Source organism: Leopardus geoffroyi, chromosome B1, assembly GCF_018350155.1.
Source record: "Leopardus geoffroyi isolate Oge1 chromosome B1, O.geoffroyi_Oge1_pat1.0, whole genome shotgun sequence".
Lineage (NCBI taxonomy): Eukaryota > Metazoa > Chordata > Mammalia > Carnivora > Felidae > Leopardus > Leopardus geoffroyi.
The window spans coordinates 61191280-61212204 of record NC_059327.1 but is presented as its reverse complement, the minus strand read 5'-3'; the positions used below and the strand labels follow the sequence as shown (position 1 = coordinate 61212204).

The 20925-nt window shown below is 36.2% G+C and overlaps 1 protein-coding gene across 4 annotated transcripts in view; it reads right to left on the bottom strand.

Moving 5' to 3' along the window:
* Window positions 1-20925, bottom strand: part of SPOCK3 (SPARC (osteonectin), cwcv and kazal like domains proteoglycan 3) — a 483277-nt gene that overhangs the window by 262532 nt on the left and 199820 nt on the right. For all 4 annotated transcript variants that reach the window (XM_045463719.1, XM_045463712.1, XM_045463701.1 and 1 more), the window contains one exon: window positions 1107-1221. In XM_045463719.1, the coding sequence (XP_045319675.1) occupies window positions 1107-1221 (115 nt within the window). The remainder of the gene's footprint in view (window positions 1-1106; window positions 1222-20925) is intronic.

The following is a 20925-nucleotide window of genomic DNA, read 5'->3' as shown; positions in this document are numbered from 1 at the left end:
CTCACACGATAGATGTGGCATTATGGAATAAATTCCTCCTCTACTCCATTCAGCAGGCTATAAAAGGCTTTATGCATATGTGCTTTCGAACTAATACGAAAAGTCAACAAAACTTAAAGTTTGTCATTTTCTAGAAATTCTACTTACATTCTTATTCTCTAAAGTCTTTATTCTCTGTTGGTATGTTTGAATAAAGACTGTAGAGTAAGGACACTAAAATAAAAATGCAATTAATCTCTGAACATACCCAGACAGTGAAATTCCCTTGCTCATTTGACATAAAAGCAGTGCAGTCCCAATGTCACAAAAGAGAGTGTTCTCATAAAGAGAATTCTTTTAAAAGTAATAAAGGGAATAGATACACCTGCTTACTTCAGTCAGTTACCTGTGATTTCACTTTTGGTTGTGCCATGTTTCAATACTTAAGACAGCATGAAACTACACAGGCTATTTCTAAATTACTGACCCTTCTCAAAATAGAGCTTATCTGACAGAAGCAGTGATATCATTATAACACAACATTTAAAACTCTTTCTTCTCTTGAAATTTTGTGCCAGCTTCCAGACTACAAGGACTCTACCAGTATGAGTGCTTCCTTAAAGGAAGGTGTCCTGAAGGGTTCTAGGTCCTTATCTCTATACTGTGACTTTTTCTTTTTTAATGAACATCAATCATTTGTTTCATTTTTTCTTTGTCTTGTTTATTATTATTATTATTATTATTATTATTATTATTATTATTTGCCCTTTAACTTTGTTTCCAATTCTTCTTTGAGGAAAATAGGCATAAGCATAAATATTTAGAGGGTACCAAAATGGTACTAACTACTTAAAGTTGAAAAAGTGTGAGTATGCAGATATAGCACTTCAATCTTCACAAACTCCTCTTTATTTAATAATATATGCCTAAATTCTATAATGCATAGTAATTCTGATTGATTAGTGTTTAACCCAAGTGAATCATAATTATATTAACCAATCTTCTGAAATTGTTTCAATAAAACTCTGGATATAAGCTTAGCAGACATTGCCAAATATTTACATTCTGCAGTCATTCATAGTAAGGAATACTGTTCAATCAGTGAAATTTAATTTAATAATGTTTACCTGTGTGTAAGCCTCCGGTGACTAATGCAGACTGCAGTCTGAGAATCTTGAGCAATGCATACCTTATGCCGACTACATTTCATCTTTGAGCATGGATCTTTGGCTGGATCTAAAGCTAAAAAAATGTTCAGAAAATATTAAGATACATTTCAATAAAATGGAGGTATCTCATCTCATCAAACGATTTGATCAAGAAATTTACACAGCAGTTCATCTCTAAATTTTCTTCACGTTCCTCCTCTTCTAAGAGATACTTCTATTTTTACCCATATAACTCAGAGTTAATAGATGGCTGCAATTTAATCTTATTCTACTTGGAAGCTAAAATACATGCAACCTTATGACCAAACAATGTATAATCAAAATAGAAACTTTAAGACCAAAATTTCCTATAGTCGTCACTGTCTTCTAAGCAGTAAGGTGCAGAATAAAGTTGGGACATTTTACTGTAATACTTGTGTCAGTTGAGGATTATAATTTATACGTTTGCTTTCCCTAGCTAGATGCAGGTAGGTAGACCTAAGGGAGTAAGCCCAAAAGATTCTAGTGGGTGTTAATGAGTCCTTTGATATGCAAGAAAAGTCTATAGCTGTGCTAGGGGGCTGGTTGAGTGTATCCTGGTAATAATACTGAGATATTGCATTTTCATTTTTAAATTGCTTGTGCCTGATGTCTGAACCCCCATTTCTCTAGACAAAACCCCTATCTTGATGGATGCCAACACAAAGAGTGTGTGATTTGTTGGTGATATTTTAAACAAGAGTCTTATTGAGATTTAATTTGCATACAAGTCATTCTATTAATGTTTAAATTCAGTGGCTTTCAGTATATTCACAACCATGCAACTATTATCATAATCAATTTTAGAGTATTTTTTAAATGGTAATTTATTTATTTTGAGAGAGAGAGCGTGTGCCAGAGCATGACCAGGGGAGGGACAGAGAAAGAGGGAAAGAGAGAATTCTAAGCAGACTGCACTGTCAGCCCAGAGGCCAACTGGGGCCTCTATCCCTCAAACCTTGATATCATGACCCGAGCTGAATCAAGAGTCAAATGCTCAACCGACTGAGTCACCCAGGCGCCCCATGTTTAGAACACTTTTATCTTCTCAAAGAAAGGATACCCTTTAGTCATCACCCTCCAAGCCCCAACTCCCCCAGCTCCCTCACAACCATGAATAGCAGCACCCACTAATCTAATTTCTGTCTCTACAGATATGCCTATTCTTTCTTTATGTAAATAGAATTACATATATGTGGTCTTCTGTGACTGGCTTCCTTTGTTTGGAACTATGTTTTCAAGGTCCAACGATATGGTACCATGTATCACTATTTTATTCCTTTAAGCTGCTGAATACCACTTCTCTATATAGAGATGCCACATTTTATTTATCCATTCAAGAGTTGAGGGGAATTTTGGTTGTTTCTACCTTTTGTTTATTATGAATAATGCTGCTATTGGTAATTATTATTGGTGATGTCCGATGATATTATGTTGTGATTTTCATGGGTGGAAAGCCAGTGAGGGAGTTGGCACAAATAAGAAAAGGGTGCTGAGTGTCCGCTTTGGGTACATGTCACAACTGAGAGAAGTAACCCATGCAAGATGAAAGCTGAAAATAAAATTCTAATGCATATAGAAAAGTGGAACCTAAGTGACCTGAAAAATTTTTATTTGGAATATACAAAAGTTTTTGGGAAAGCCCTGAGCTCTTTGCTGAACATGAAATGTGGATTTGAGCCAATCTTTTCAAATCTTAAACCTAAGGTAAACTAGAGCTAACATCTGGTGTATATATCAAATTTAGCTTTATGAATGTGTTAAATCAATAACCTAATGAAAGCGAATACGTTTTGATAACCAATAAATAAACCCAATTTCAATAAAATGCAGTTATAAATTATATAGAGAGATGCATTTAGTCAGTCAGAGAAAGGCAAATATCATATGATTTCTCTCATATGTGGAATTTAAGAAACAAAAAAAGATGAACGTAGGGGAAGGGAAGGAAAAACAAGAAAAACAGAGAGGGAAGCAAACCATAAGAGACCTTTAAATACATAGAACAAACCGAGGATGCTGGAGGGGTATTGGTGTGGGGATGGGCTAAATGGGTGACGGGCATTAAGGAGGACACTTGTTGGGATGAGCATTGGGTGTTATACATGAGTAATGAATCACTGCATTCTACTCCAAAAAGCAATATTATACTGTATGTTAACTAAATTGAATTTAAATAAATTAATTAAAAATAAAAACATATTTTCTTTGTTTAAAAATGTATATTTCAACTAAACTCTTGAGATTTCAAATACTCAACTCAAATTAAAAATACTAACACTTGGGGCGCCTGGGTGGCGCAGTCGGTTAAGCGTCCGACTTCAGCCAGGTCACGATCTTGCGGTCCTTGAGTTCGAGCCCCGCATCAGGCTCTGGTCTGATGGCTCAGAGCCTGGAGCCTGTTTCCGATTCTGTGTCTCCCTCTCTCCCTGCCCCTCCCCCGTTCATGCTCTGTCTCTCTCTGTCCCAAAAATGAATAAACGTTGAAAAAAAAATTAAAAAAAAAATACTAACACATATAGCTGGTAAGATATTCACTAAGAGACATCTAATACCATAATAAAGTGGTCAGTACAATAACTGCATCTATTTGGAACACAAACGTTTAAATTTCCTCCATACTAAAAAAAAAAGTTTTTGACAGGCAACGATTAGATAAATTATAGCTTCTCTTAATTTATGAATAATTTCAAAATTTAAGATAAACAATATTAGCTATTTTATTTTCTTTTTTCAAATGTTTTTTATTCATTTTTTTTAACGTTTGTTTATTTTTGGGACAGAGAGAGACAGAGCATGAATGGGGGAGGGGCAGAGAGAGAGGGAGACACAGAATCTGAAACAGGCTCCAGGCTCTGAGCGGTCAGCACAGAGACCGATGCGGGGCTCGAACTCACGGACTGTGAGATCATGACCTGAGCCGGAGTCGGACGCTTAACCGACCGAGCTACCCAGGCGCCCCTTTATTCATTTTTAAGAGACAGAGAGCACGCACAAGCATGAGCAGGGGAGGGGCAGAGAGCGAAAGAGACTCAGAATCTTTTTTTTTTTTCAATTTTTTTATGTTTATTTGTTTTTGAGAGAGAGACAGAAAGAGACAGAGGGAGACAGAGCACGAGCAGAGAAGCAGAGACAGAGGGAGACACTGAACCTGAAGCAGGCTCCAGGCTCTTGAGTTGTCAAGCACAGAGCCTGACGCGGGGCTTTAACTCACAAACTGTGAGATCATGACCTGAGCTGAAGTCCGTCGCCTAGCTGACTGTGCCACCCAGGCGCCCCAGAGGGAGACACAGAATCTTAAACAGGCTCCAGGTTCTGAGCTGTCAGCACAGAGCCCAATGTGGGGCTCAAACCCACAGACCATGAGATCATGACCTGAGCCAACATCGGATGCTCAACTGACTGAGTCACCCAGGCGCCCCTATTTTATTTTCTATGAAATGTTTAATATACTTTGTTCACCATGCAAATGAAAATTGCTAGAACATTCTAATTATACTGTAGCTGTTTAAACCATCACAAATTAGAAAACCGTCTTATTGAACTACTGTACCTTAAAACTGCATGATTTCTTGTTAGACAACATAAAGGAAAAACATACAGTAACTTAGAAAGTATTAAAATGTATTGTTATTTCTAATCGTTAGTCTATTTTGAGTTTTAGTTGTTAATATCACTTTTAAATGTTGATTAAAATTAATTCTGCCTAAAACAAAAAACAAAACAATGTCTTTGTACCTACCACTGTATCTTATATTCACATGTCATACACTCATTGTGAATATATTTAACCTATGACATATTGTTCTGAAAGGGGAGTGTTTTTGTTTTGAAATACAACACTATGGTACATATGAAACTATCATGACTAATCTAACCTAGTTACACGCCAAATGCAGACCACTGATAGTTACTTTTAGTTATTCTTTCTAGTTTTCTTTACCTTATACAGCATGCATTAGATAATTTTCTAAAATTCCATTACACCTCTTACATTACATCTACCTAATTAAAGACATCAGAACTCAAAAATTTGTGTATAATAAGAAGGAAATTACTGGAACAAATATAGCACATGAAAATAAATTTAATGAAAATTTTACATAAAATTCTGCATAAAGGATCAAATAAAAGAGTAGTAGTATTGGGGTGCCTCATGGGCTCAATAGGTTGAGCGTCCGGCTTTGGCTCAGGACATGATCTCACAGTTCGTGGGTTCAGGCCCTGAGTCAGGCTCTGTGCTGCCAGCTCTGAGCTTGGAGTCTGCTTCAGATTTTGTGTCTCTTCCACTTGCACTTTGTCTCTCTGTCTCACTCTCAAAACCAAATAAAAATTTAAAAAAATTTTAAGTGTAGTAGTGTCAGGAGATGGAAAATATGATAGAAGGTGAACAAAAGAATCAAATACATAGAATCTGCACTAAGGAAAAGATCTCTGTGCATGTGATTTTAACCATGTGTATTTTTGAGTAGAACTTACATTGTCGGCAGCTTCAAAATTATAAAATATCACACACTGTAAATACAGATGCTTGAGATTTTATTCTTGAAGTCACAACAATAACATAGCCATCTTCCCCTAGACTGAAGCCCATGGATTAGACTTAATCCTGTATTTTAAAATAGCTTGGCATAAATTCATCACCTCCCTCTGTTGCTATCCTCTTCTTTCCATCTCATTCCAATTAGCGTTTCCTGTTCTATTCCACATTACTGTATTTAACTTTTTCTCAGGCATCCAGTAAAACAACCCAAGCATCCAGTAAAAAAGATTTCAGTCAGTGCACTTGAATTCATTTGGGTATATTCTTTCTGTCTTAATCTTTCATAATCTTTCTTATGGATGTGAACTAACCTGGGGATCTAACGAATACTGTTTTTGTATTGTTTTGTTTCCAAACAAAGCAGTCTGCATACTAAACAACGGCCTTATACTTTCATCTATATGTAGTTACATTTCATGTGTGATATAGGATTTCCCTCACTCTTCCTCCAGAATATTCGGTTTTTAGTCCAGATTCCCCCACTAATTTCTAGACCAGAGTAAGCTAGGGCATATCCAGCCTGACCCAGCTGCTAATGTGGGAGGAAGTGCCTGCACCAGCAAGGATTGGTGTGAGCAGAAAACAAATGTAAGTTTAGACAGGTATGTCAATGAAGAAAGATCTAATTCTTGAAAAGAAGTCCCTATGTAAGGGGAACTGAAAAGTAAGGACACACAATGCAGATGGCAGGTCAAGAAAACAAACGGGGACAGTGACTGAAAGGTGCTGAATTCTCAATTCAGCAGAGAAATCATTAGTATTCATATTCTGTGCAAGTGGTATTGAAAGGAAAGGCAAAAAGTGGTGTCATTAAGGTGCAAAACTAGGTTTTATTGTTACTGTCAAGAACTGAAATAAACTTGGGGCGCCTGGGTGGCGCAGTCGGTTAAGCGTCCGACTTCAGCCAGGTCACGATCTCGCGGTCCGTGAGTTCGAGCCCCGCGTCAGGCTCTGGGCTGATGGCTCAGAGCCTGGAGCCTGTTTCCGATTCTGTGTCTCCCTCTCTCTCTGCCCCTCCCCTGTTCATGCTCTGTCTCTCTCTGTCCCAAAAATAAATAAACGTTGGAAAAAAAAAATTAAAAAAATAAATAAAATAAATAAATAAATAAAAGAACTGAAATAAACTTTAACAGAGAAGATCGGAACTCTTTTAAATTAAAAAAAAATTTTTTTTCAACGTTTATTCATTTTTGGGACAGAGAGAGACAGAGCATGAACGGGGGAGGGGCAGAGAGAGAGGGAGACACAGAATCGGAAACAGGCTCCAGGCTCTGAGCCATCAGCCCAGAGCCTGACGCGGGGCTCGAACTCACGGACCACGAGATTGTGACCTGGTTGAAGTCGGACGCTCAACCGACTGCGCCACCCAGGCGCCCCAGAAGATCAGTACTCTTAATCTGTACAAACTTACTTCTAGAATTTAGCAGTGTTTATCCACAAAAAGCCTAGATTTTTAAATTAAGCCCTAATTATTCTAGGCTAAAGCCCTCTTAAATAATTCTGCATTTTATTTTTAGTGGGGTTAATGATGAACCAGTCACCTTAGCTAAGTCAATTTCAGAAAAAATATTTCTTAGAAACTTGACAAATACAGTAAAAACTTAACTTTCCCAATACTGATTCAGATTTTTCAAACTACTAACTTCTATATAGTCTGATAGGTTCATCTAAAAATTAAAGATTTCTGGACTAGATGATCTCCAAATTCACATTCTTTTTTCAAAGAGTGTTAGTACATTTCAGCATGCACTTTTGGCACCATAAATCCTATGTAGAATGGATCCTCCCCTCAACACATTCAGCATTCTTATTAGAAAGGAGATATATAGGAAAAGCAATTAGAATGCATCAAGTGGAAATTATATACATATATGTGTGTATGTATATATAGTTCGCTATGTGAAAATGTACACACATACCGGTGAAGGAATGGGGGATAATTAGAATGAAGGAAAACTTAGGTAGGTTTTGAAATATGTACAATGAACAAAATGAAAGAAAACCCCAGTATAAGAAGCCATTATAAATGCATAAAAGTATAAAAGGATGCCCTATTCCTGGAATGACAGAGAGTTCAGGGGGATGAAATACAAAATGTACATACTGCCTTCAAGTATTATGGAAAACCAAAACAAAACAAAACAACACTAGAGAGGTGGATGAAAGCTTCTTACCTTTTGGAGTTCTACCTTATAGGTAATGCCATGTCACTGAATGAATTTAATTTGGAGAGTGACATACTTAGGTTTGTATGGTAAAGAGATCACTCACAAAAATTTGGTTACGCTTTGAATAATTTTTGATCAAGACAAGAAAACTAACAAATATCCAGGAGACAAAGGATAAGAATCCACTGTAAAGGAAGATGGGCATGGGGACAATGCTGACTACAGATCAAAAATAAAAGATGGTTTTGGGAGGGTCAAGCATGGTCTGTTGGAATAGGTATGCTGAGGCAATGGGATCTGAATCAGCTGAATAAATGTCTAGCACCTGACCTCCACCATTTGTGGCCTTTTTCTGTAATTAATACTGCTGCAACTCATTTTCTTTTGATTAGTATTTGCCCAGCTAACTTTTGTCTGAACTCCTTTATTTTTAATTCTTAATTTTTATATTTTAACAATGCTCTCAAGAACTCTTGGGCAGATTTATAAGCACAGTCTAAGGGGACCTATCTCTTCTTTTGTTTCAACTGTGACTTTTTTTTTATTTAAAAAAATTTTTTTTTTTAATTTTTTTTCAACGTTTATTTATCTTTGGGACAGAGAGAGACAGAGCATGAACGGGGGAGGGGCAGAGAGAGAGGGAGACACAGAATCGGAAACAGGCTCCAGGCTCTGAGCCATCAGCCCAGAGCCCGACGCGGGGCTCGCACTCACGGACCGCGAGATCGTGACCTGGCTGAAGTTGGACGCTTAACCGACTGTGCCACCCAGGCGCCCCTATTTAAAAAAAATTTTTAATTTTATTTATTTTTGAGACAAAGAGAGACAGAGCATGAACGGGGGAGGATCAGAGAGAGAGAGGGACACACAGAATCTGAAACAGGCTCCAGGCTCCGAGCTGTCAGCACAGAGCCTGACGTTCTGAACTCACGGACTGTGAGATCATGACCTGAGCCGAAGTTGAATGCTCAACTGACTGAGCCACCCAGGCACCCCTCAACTGTGACTTTTCTTTAAATGTAATTGCACTCTTTATTGCTTTCTTTTGTGTTTTCTATTCTGCAACATTTTGTTTCTTTTTTTCCTTATCTTTCTTCTTTCCTTCCTCATAGTGTATTCCTCATTAATTATATTTTATTTAGTACCTTTTTCCTTCTGCTAGTTTGGAAGTTATACAATCTCTTTTAGTGATTTCCTTCGGATTTACATACACATCGAGCATCACTGGATGAGAATAACCATACAATAAGTAGATTACCCTTCTTCTGAAGTGTTCCATGTTAACACCAAATCTTTGACCTTCAACTTCCACACCAATTTCCATGAGTTCCTCTGCACTCTACCATAGAACCACTGCAAAATAGTATTTTTTAAATATTTTTTTTAATTTTTTTTATTTATTTTCAGAGAGAGAGCATAATTGGTGGAAGGGCAGAGGGGGAGGAGAAAGAGAATCCTAAGCAGGCTCTGCACTGTCAGAGTAGAGCCTGATGTGGGGCTCGATCTCATGAATGGTGAGATCATGACCTGAGCCAAAATCAAGAGTTGACCACTAGACCAACTGAACAACGAGGCACCCCAAAAGAGTCAGTATTTCTATTATTATTTTTACTGACATAGCTAATTTAAACTTATCAAGTCTACCAATTTATTTGCCCATAATTGTTTCTTGCAGTTCACACTGTCTTTTGGGTCCTCTCATATAATTTTATTTGTTGAAGCATATCATTTTATGATTTTTTTCAACATGTGCAATTTGTGCCATACCTTTTATATATTTCTCTGAATGTATCTTTATTTTCCAATCAATTTTAAAGGATAATTTATCTGTGTCTGGCATTCTTATTTGATAATTACTTTTTCCTAGCCACAATAAAAATATTATTTCATGTTATTTTGCCACCAGTTGCCACTAATTAATAAGTCTGTTTTTAGCTGGTGGTTCTCTGGAAGCAGTCAGCTTTACCCCTCAGATATTATAATATTTTCTTATCATCAAAACTTTGTGCTGTGAAATGCCTATCTCCATCTATTATAGCAAACACACCAGCAAATATATCCTTCTCTTTGAATTTCAACTGGTAACAGAAGTACATTTAGGTAATGAAAGAACTCTTCAGCCACTAGGAAAAAAATCAAGAAAACAAAAACTTAAGTTAAACATTCTTCATGATTTAAGAGCAGGTGAATTGTGCCATTGAGAGCTGGATTTAAATTTTGGAAAACTGTTGGAAAAATTGCAACATCACTAAATAGTGAAAGGCATAAAATTAAAGTAAGATGCATACCCATCAGTGTTCACTTGGTGAAATGTCTCTTTAAGCTTAATTGTGTGTCTTCACATAAAATGAAGTGACCAGTAACTCAAACATGTTTTAAAAACCTTCACGGTTCAACAATGAAGCACTGAATATATTTTTGTTGTTGTTTTAACAACAGTTCGTTTCACTAAAACTCTATGTTGTACAACTATAACAAGAAGTGGTTTTCTAGGGAATTTTTTTTAACTTGCCAGATGTTAGAATGAAACGCAGTGCAAGTGAGCAGCATGGAAAATAGAGCTAATGCCTGATAGTTAATTAGACTTTTGACAGCCAATTTTGTGGTGCTAAATGTGATTAAATGTGGCTGCAAGTCTTTGGAGTGACTTTTCTTAGTTTTAAACCTTAATATTACTTTAGTTATATAACATCCTTCCACTGTAACTCTGGTCTCCCAATTTCAAACATTACATGTGGAGATCTACACAATCAGCAGATTTGAATGCAACTGCTGCATTAATTTCTTTTGTAGTAAATATATATCAAAATATCACAATATTTATTCCAATAATATCCCATCTTATATAATTGTATGAAATGCAACTACTACATTGATAACTCAAAGATAATAAAAACTCTAGATGCTATTATAAGGCAGAATTTTGTGCAACATCCAGTCTAGTATTAAAGTACTAATGACAATTTAAAAATGTCATGATCTTTTATTCTTTGTCGTTCTTTTACTTTGTCAAGATATCATATCTTCCACACTCCTTAAAGTGATAAATGTTAATAGTGTTCCTTTATAAAAGAGATGAATTTCAGAATACTTGACTATATGTAAAAACCTATTATTTTTACAGGTTTTCATTCTCAAATATTATTTGGTACATAAAAATGATGATACTGAATCCTCATCATAAAGCTTTATACTTAGGACTTTCATTCTAATATTTGAGGTAAATATATCTATGAATACTTACTAAGAGGGTGCCTAAAATAAAATCATAAAAAAGTCCCTACTAATAGGGCAATAATATCTTAGCTTACTGAAATAATGTTTACCTGTAGTTCCTTGATGATTCTATATCTTAGTGTTTTCATCTAGAAATGAAAGAGATTGGTCTAATTCTAAAATGCAAAATAATATATTCTATAATTGCATACCTTAACTTACCTGGGAGCTTTTATATAAAAAAGAAGAAATATTTTTAAATATTAACACTGAGTTGAGGGCACTTGGGTGGCTCAGTTAGTTAAGCATCAGACTCTTGATTTCAGCTCAGGTCATGATCTCATGGTTTGTGAGATAGAGCCCCACATCAGTGTGGATGTGGGATTCTCTCTCTCCCCCTCTTTCTCATGCTCATTCTCTCTCTCTCTCTCTCTCTCTCTCTCTCTCTCTCTCTCTCTGTCTCTCAAAATAAATATATAAACTTTAAAAAATATATTACCACTGTGTTGAAAAACTGTTTGTGCAACTCTGCATAAATATTTCCAGACATATAGAAAACAGCTTATTTGGCATTATCATTTGTACTTTTGTTGCTAGTTATTAAGGTCTTATAAAATCTCTTATAATTTGCTACACAGCTCTTCTAACCATCCTACAGGAGGATATCTGGCCCACTTTAAGTGACACTCTGCTTTTCTCAGTCCTCAGTTAGGACACAGAATTATCTCAGTCCAATAAAAGCCACTGACTCTAAACTCACCATTTTCCTAAATGAAGTTTACTCTTCTATTTTTCCTATTTAAAAGTAAAAATACATTCTACATGAACTCTTTTTTTTTAACGTTTATTTTTGAGAGAGAGAGCACGTGCGCACGCATGCCTGCACATGAGTGGGGGGGGGGGGGTGCAGAGAGAGGGAGACACAGAATCCATGAACTCTTTTTAAAAAACAATGAGGCTAGGGACTGCTGGGTGGCTCAGTCAGTTAAGCATCTGACTTCAGTTCAGGTCCTGATCTCACTGCTCCTGAGTTCAAGCCCCACATCAGGCTCTGTGCTGACAGCTTAGAGCCTAGAGCCAGTTTCAGATTATGTCTCCGTCCCTCTACCCTTCCCCTGCCCTGCTTATGAGCTCTCTCTCTCACTCTCTCTCTCTCTCATATATAAAATATAAATACATACATACCTACCTACATACATACATACATAGAACTAAAACAAGACTTCTAAGCACAGATAGGTTTCCTCTGAAAATTGTGTCAAACATTGCTACCATTAGATAGTTTACACACTTACATGCACAGAGAGGTGTATATGTATAAACAAGGAATGATTTTATGACCATCTAACCTTGGGTATGAATTGGGTGTGAATCAGGAGATATTCTCCTGATATCATCTATTCAATCTGCTACAAAATTAAAGGCACAGTAAGTGAGCACACCTCACTGCTAGAAGAAATGTTAAAATTAAAAAACTGAACACAGAAGTGTTGGCCAGAATTAGATCAACCAACCCTAACACACAGCTGGTGGGCAGTATAGAATGGTACAGGTTACTGTTAGTAGTCCAGGTACAATTAGGAGACAAAAGACTTAGTACCTCAAATAGGGAAAGTTTAAAATAAGGAATTGCTGAGGCTCTTGTGTGGCTTAGTTGGTTGAGCATCCAACTTTTGATTTTGTCTCTGGCCATCATCTCATGGTTGTGGGATCGAGCCCACATCAGCTCTGTGCTGAGTGTGAAGCCTACTTAAGATTCTCTCTCTCTCTCTCTCTCTCTCTCTCTCTAAAATAAAATAAGAATAAATAAAATAAGGAATTATTAATTATAATAAAAGAATAACTGTCAAAAAAAAAGGAGTAAAAAAGTCTCTCAAGAATACTCTAGTAATAATATGAAGTATCAATGGAAGAGCCAAACTAGAAAGGTGTGCCTCCTCCCCAGGTTTGGATTCAATTCTCATTGGAGAAGGTTGAAGTACACTGGATGGCTCAGAAGTCTATTTAGTTAGCAGGGCCAGAGCTGGTTGGTCCATAGTCACTGGCAAAGTGGGCAATACCATACCTCTTCCCCCCACCCATCTGGTACAGGTGCACAGAGGCTGAAAGGAAGGGTATCACAGCTGGGAATGAGCAGGAAACACTCAACCAGTATGCAAGTGGGCTGAAGCCAGCAGGAGTGCATGGAGGGAGTTGAGGCATTGGGAGCCCATTTCCAAGTGCAATTGAGAGATGAGAGTCAGTAAATTGATACCTCTCACAATCCCTTTGGAAAATATTTCGGCAGTTTTTTATATAATTAAACAATACTACATCTTTGAATTTATCCAAGAAAATATTTGAATGTTCACGAAAAGACTACTACAAAATAGTCATGGAATGTTTATTTATAAGAACTAACCCAAATATGCATCAACAGATGACTGTTGTCATACAAAGGCAATGCTACAGCAATAAAACAAACAAAACAAAACAAACCCCTGAAAAATGCAATACTGTTAGATAAATCTCAAAACCACTATAGGAAAAAAAATGGCATAAAGGAAAGTATACATGCAAGGTACTTGCATTTGTATCAAGCTATATATAGAACAAGCTAAAGTAAATTAAAGTGAAAGAAATCAGAACAGTGATTGCCTGGATTGGGGGTAGGCAACCAGGGGGATTGGGCAGAGGATGCAATTCGGGGAATGTCTGGAGTGATGGAAATGTTCTTTATCTTAAAGGAGGTAGTGTTAATTCAATTATCTGCATTCACCAAAATGCATCAAACTGTACATTTTCAACTATTGCATCTTATTGCATGTAAACTATGCATTAATTAAAAAAAATTCCTGTTTTTTTTTTTTTTCTCCTGAGGCATCTTTTGAAGTCTCCATCCTCCATGAGAATATTTAAGGTCTTTCTCAATCAATCGTCTCAGGGCAGCAGAGCATACAATCAAAAATCAAAGGTGCAAATTTCACCTCTGAAAAATCAATTCTGCATCAAGGGGTATGTTCTTTTGTGATAAATGCTGCACAATGCAGATAGGTTAAATTAATAAAAAGCAAGTCATAAGAGGAAAGACAATGCAGAACAGGATCTCATTTACTCAAATCTGCATTCAAATCCTACTGGCAAGGTCTACATAAGACTTTAGACGTAACTGCCAGAATTTAACTGTCCTAAAAACAGAAAGAGCTTTTAAGAATGCCCAAAAGTTTAAAAAAGACTAATATTTTGTAAAACCAACGATAACACTGGCTGAAGCAACAAGTTGATAGAATTTCTAACTAAGAACACTTCCAAATATACATGGTACTCTTCAGAACATTTTATGAATTAAATGTTTTGGAACAAAACTAATTAGACTAACCAATTTTTTCAAATATTCCTTCTTTCAGCAGATCGGTCCTGCTTGCACAGAGCTGCAGTTACAACAATAGCAGACATTCTTAGTAAAGCAATGGTGGTAATTATCCTGGCAGGTAAGTAAACCTTATGGGTCTTCCGTAGCCTTCAGTTTGTCATGTCTAATTAATATCATGGCTCACAAAAAAACCAAATAATCCTTTGCAAAGTACTGATCTGACTACTGTTAAATGAAGCTTTCACTGCCTGCCACCTACTTAGGTGGGATTAGATTAAAGCCTCTGGTTTGCTCAAATGACTAAATCAAATGAGGGTGTATTTTCTGATAGGGCCCTTTCAGTCAGCTTGTTTCGTGAAACAGTTTAATCTGTACTTTACTCTGGTGCAAATGGAAACCTCTAATTGCTGTTTACTAAAGGACTGCATCTCTAGCATTGATGTATCAAATTAATGGTTTACCACATCTGGAAATTTAATATCACAAAACTGTCAAATTTATAAACCTAAATACACTGGACATTTTTGTTGCCTAAAGTATTTGTCTAAATATACAAAATATTCAAAAATACTTTTAGTCATATTCTTGGGGTTGTAAATTGACAATGCAATAGGATCCCACAGGGCCTGCCTCAAATCATTAGAGCAGAATCCAGTTTTAGCGACTGACATAACAAAGCCCTATAGAATTACAAGATGTGGTTCCTTACCAAACATGATGGGACCAGTGGATGCAAATGGCTATGATGTTAACTTTATAAGTATTTTTATGTTAAATATTAAAAGTATATTTTTTCTTACTAGGCTACTACAAAGAACATGATTATAAAAATACCATGTGAAACAGTGATAACAAAACTGAAACATGGTAAATTCTGAAGGACTCCATGATTGATCAGTGGAGAAACAAGGTCAAAGTAAAAAAGAACCAGTGTTGTTGTATGTTATTATTCAACTTTGAAATGTGCATGATGGGTAGTGTAATTTGAAAAGCGTCAATATTGCCTTTTTGGATACAAAACCTTCACTCTATTGTTTATTATTAATCCTATGAAGAAACTGATATATGTCACTGTGAGATGTAAGAAGAAGAACCTAGAAAATACTCGGTCTGAACTTGCAAATTTAAGTATATTGTGAGAAAATGGTTTGGGAAAAGTATTTTCCAGATTCTAATTATACCATTGCTGTCCCTACTTAAGTATATTAACTAACAATGAGTCTGAAAGACTAGAATGATAAGATTACTGTGTGGTATGGAATGGATCTCTTTTAGACTAACCAAGTACTAGAGAAAAGTTCTAAAACAAGGGAGGAATGAACGGAGAGCTTTCTCATTTGTTCTGGACTAAATGTGTATGTCCCCCTAAAATTCATTTGTTGAAATGCTCACCTGCAAAATGATGGTACAGTAGTCCCCCCTTAGGCACGGTTACCCTTTCTGCAGTTTCTACTTGTGGTCAACCACCATCTGGAAGCAGTGATCCTACTCCACACAACGGAAGGTGGATAGTGGCCTAAAGCTACATTACAATGTCAGGCCAATCACCACACTTCATTTTACCATTTTATCATCTCACATCATCACAAGGTGAGGAAAGTAGAATAAGGTGTGGAGAAAGGGAAAGGACCATATCCACATAACTTTCATTACAGTGTATAATTAGTTATTCTGTTTTACTAGTAGTTATTGTTGCTCGTCTCTTTGTGTGCCTAATTTATAAATCAAACCTTATCATAGGTACGTAGGTATAGGAAACAAAAAACATAGTATGTAAAAGTTTCCCTACTATCCATGGTTTCAGGCATTCACTGTGGATCTCAGAACATATCCCCCGAGGAGAAGAAAGGACCACTGTATTAAGTGGTGAGGTCTTAGGAAGTAATTAGATCATGATGGTGGAATACTCATAAGTGGGATTAGTGCCTCATAAAAGAGACCTTAGGAGCTCTATGTTTCCTTCTCACATAAGAATGCAATGAGGGTAAAATGAGAAGATGATAGTTTGCAACCTGGAAGAAGGTCTCCCCAGAAGCCCACCATGCTTGCACCTGATCTTAAACTTCTGGCCTCCAAAGCATCTATTGTTTATAAGCTGCCCAGCCTATGGTACTTTGTTGTAGCAGCCCACACCAATTAAGAGACCATTATTCTTTCTGGGATTGAATGAGAGGAAAAAGGAAGAGAACCAATAACAGAGAGCAAAAAAAAAAATTAAATCTCAATCTCTATTTCCCTTTTCTTAGGCTTCCTTCAAGCCAACTTTTGGACAATGTTCAGATGATTGAGAGTAAAACAGAGGGGATCATTGACAATCCTTGCCCCATCTTTTGAACATGAACACCACCTCAAAGACTGTCCTTGAACATTCTGGGGCACTGGCACATCTTAGTAACTCTGTTGGGAGAATCACTCAATCAAAGGGTCACCGTGGACTTTTAAGGCTACCTTCAGTCCTTATGCAGCATGATCACCAACTTGAGGGCTGCTAGGGCTTGCCATGGTGATTCTGGCACAAAAGTTATAAAGTGGGGCCAGTGAGATGGATGTAGGCTAAGAGAGATAGGAGTCTACACCCAACAGGACTAAGATGAGGTCAAATCTATCTTTCACTGTGCCCTTCTCAACATATGACCAAGTACACATATCTTGGAAAGAAAAAAAAGGAAGTGAAGAGGCAGCTGAGAAACTTAATAACCAAATTATTATACCAACTTAATAACCAAAAGGAATTAAATTGAATTATTTTAACCAATTATTATCTAATTATTGAATTAGGTTGTACTTTGTCATTTTTTTCTAATTAAGGGACATATTAAGGTACTTTTCTCATTTGGAATATGGCAGATATAGGCTAAAGAGTTTATATATATTTTTTACTCATTTGAGTTTCAGCTTTTCATGTTGACATATAGTTATATATTGAACAACCTGGATTAAAGGGTACAAGAAGTAACTAGATTCTTTATCTACTTCTCAGAAAGTGTTATATTAGCTCCTTGCACCTAATAATTTACTCTTTTCAAATAAGAACTCAAGCAGTATTTTAATAGCTTTTTACATAGTGGAATGTCCAGCACACTTTAATCATCATACAATTTAGAATGTCTCCATAGCTGAATCATTCTCCAGCCATGACTGTACTTCAGTATTGGAATTTAGATGGCATGAGATTACATATATATATATATGTATACATATATATATATGTATATATATATATATATATGTATACATATATATGTATATAACCCTTAAAACTCTACTAATACATGAATTCAGTAAAGTTGCAGGATGCAAAATCAATATGCAGAAATCTGCTGCATTTCTCTACACTAATAGCAAACTTGAAAAAAAAGAAATTAAGAAAACAACATCATTTATAATCACATCAAAAAAGAATAAAACACCTAGAAATATATTTAACCAAGGAGGTAACAGACGTACATTCAAAAAAAATAAGACACTGATGAAAAAAATTGAATACACAAATACATGGAAGATATTCCATGCTCATGAACCAGAAGAGAAAAATTAATATTGTTAAAATTTCCATACTAATATTCAAGTCAATCTATATATTCAATGTACTCCCTGTCAAAATTCCAATGGCATTTCACATAAATAAAACAAACAATCCTAAAATTTGCATGGAACCAGAAAAAAATCCCAAATAGTCAAAGCAATATTAAGAAAGAACAAAGCCAGAGGTATCATGCTCCCTGATTTCAAACTATACTACAAATCCATTAATCAAAATAATATGGTTTTAGCATAGAAACATACACATAAGGGTGCCTGGCTGGCTCAGTCTGTGGAGCACGTGTCTCTTGATCTTGAGATTCTAAGTTTTACACCCACTTTGGGTGTAAAAATGACTTAAAAAATAAAATCTTGGGGCGCCTGGGTGGCTCAGTCAGTTAAGCATCCGACTTCGGCTCAGGTCATGATCTCACGGTCTGTGAGTTCGAACCCCGCATCTGGTTCTGTGCTGACAGTTCAGTCTCTCTCTGCCCCTCCCCCACTTGTGCTCCGTCTCTCTCTCTGTCTCTCAAAAATAAGTAAATGTAAAAAAAAAATTTTTAATTAAAATAAATCTTAAAACAAGCCAAAAACAAACAAACAAACAAACAAACAAACAAACAAACAAAGCAGACACATAGATCATCAATGGAACAGAATATAAAGCTCAGGAAAAAACGCGCATATATACGGTGAATTAATTTACAACAAAAAAAGCCAAGAATATCCGATGGGGAAAGGACAGTATCTCCAATAAATGGTGTGGAGAAAGCTGGAGAGCCACATGCAAGAGAATGAAACTGGACTACTATCTTATCATATGAAAATTAATGCAAAATGGATTAAAAACTTGAATATAAGACCTGCAACCATAAAACTCCTAGAAGAAAATATTGGTAGTAACCTCTTTGATATTGGTCCTGGTGATGATTTTTTTGGATCTGATGCCAAAAGCAAAAATAAAGAAGTGGTACTACATCAAACTAAAAAGTTTCTGCATAACAAAATAAATCACCCACAAAATGAAAAAGCAATCTGCTGAATGTGAAACAATATTTGCAAATTATATATCTGATAAGGGGTTAATATCAAAATATATAAAGAATTCATACGAGTCAATAACAAAACCAAACAATCCAATCTAAAAATGAACAGAGACTATGAATAGACATTTATCCAAAGAAGATATACTGATGGCCAACAGGTACAAGAAAAGATGCTCAACATCACTCTCTACTCATTAGGGAAATCAAATCAAAATCACAATGAGATATCATACCACGTCTTTTAGAATGGCCATTATCAAAAAGATAAGAAAAAGTGTTGGCAAGGATGTGGAGAAAAGGGACCTCTTGCACAATGTTGGTAGGAATGTAATTGGTGCAGTCACTTTGGAAAATAGTGTGGATGTTCCTTAAAAAATTAAAAATAGAACTACCATACATTCTAACAATTCTATTTATGGGTATTAAAAGAAAACAAAGGTACTAACTCAAAAAGATATATGCACCCCCATGTTCATTCCAGACTTATTCACAATAGTCAAGATACAGAAACAACTTAAGTCTCCACTGTTGGATGAATGGATAAAGAAAATGTGAGATTAGATAGATAGATGGATAGATAGATAGATAGATAGATACATACATACATACATACAGAGATGATTGATAGATAGATAGCTATAAATATAAGGATAGATAGATATGCAATGGAATACTCTTCATAAAAAAGAATGAAATCTTGGGGCGCCTGGGTGGCGCAGTCGGTTAAGCGTCCGACTTCAGCCAGGTCACGATCTCGCGGTTCGTGAGTTCGAGCCCCGCGTCGGGCTCTGGGCTGATGGCTCAGAGCCTGGAGCCTGTTTCTGATTCTGTGTCTCCCTCTCTCTCTGCCCCTCCCCCGTTCATGCTGTGTCTCTCTCTGTCCCAAAAATAAATAAACGTTGAAAAAAAAAATTAAAAAAAAAAAAAAAAAAAGAATGAAATCTTACCATTTGCAACAACGTGGATGAAACTTGAGGGCATTATGCTAAATAAAATAAAATCAGATAGATAAAGACAAATATGGTATGATTTCATTCATATGTGGAATTTTAAAAACCAACAAACCAACCAACCAACAAACAAAAGCTTAGAGATACAGAGAACAGATTGGTGGTTGCCAGAAGCTGGGATGAGGGTGGAGTACAGGGAAATGGGTAAAAGGGGTCAAGGTACAAAATTCCAGTAATAAAATAAATAAGTCATAGAGGTGTAATGTACAGCATGGTGACTATAGTTAACAATATAGTATTGCAAATTTTAAAGTTGCTAAGAAAGTAAATCTTGAAAGTTTCATCACAAGAAAAAAATATGTAACTATACATGCCGACGGATGTTAACTAGACTTCTTGTGACTTTAAAATATATACAAATATTGAATCATGTACACCTAAAGCTAATGTAATGGTGTATGTCAGTTACATCTCAATAAAAAGAGTATATTGTAGGTAACTGTTATGTCTGAAGAGGGTACACTTAAGTCTCATTTACATTTATACTCAAATTGTAACTACATACTACACAACCACATACAGATACTACACATACTGCACAACTACATACAGACTTGGCTAGTTATTATTGAGCGTCCCTGTATTTAAATCTCAGTAACAAATCCACTTAAATTCTTCTGACCAGGCGTCCTCTTCAAACTGTCAGGTTTCTGATGCCCCCCCGCCCACAATGCCCTGTGTTAGAGTGCACTGAATGCCAAAGGGAAGTCTCTCAGTCCCACTAAGACTACTATGAGTATGAACGCCAACGTGTCAGTAAGTTTTGTACCAATGCAGGACAATAGATCACTTCCCAATTTTGTCACCTGAGTTCCGAAGTAGCACTCCGATGCAAAGGATTCTCCAGAGAAACATAACCAATAGGAGATATGTGTACATATATAAAGAGATTTATTATAAGG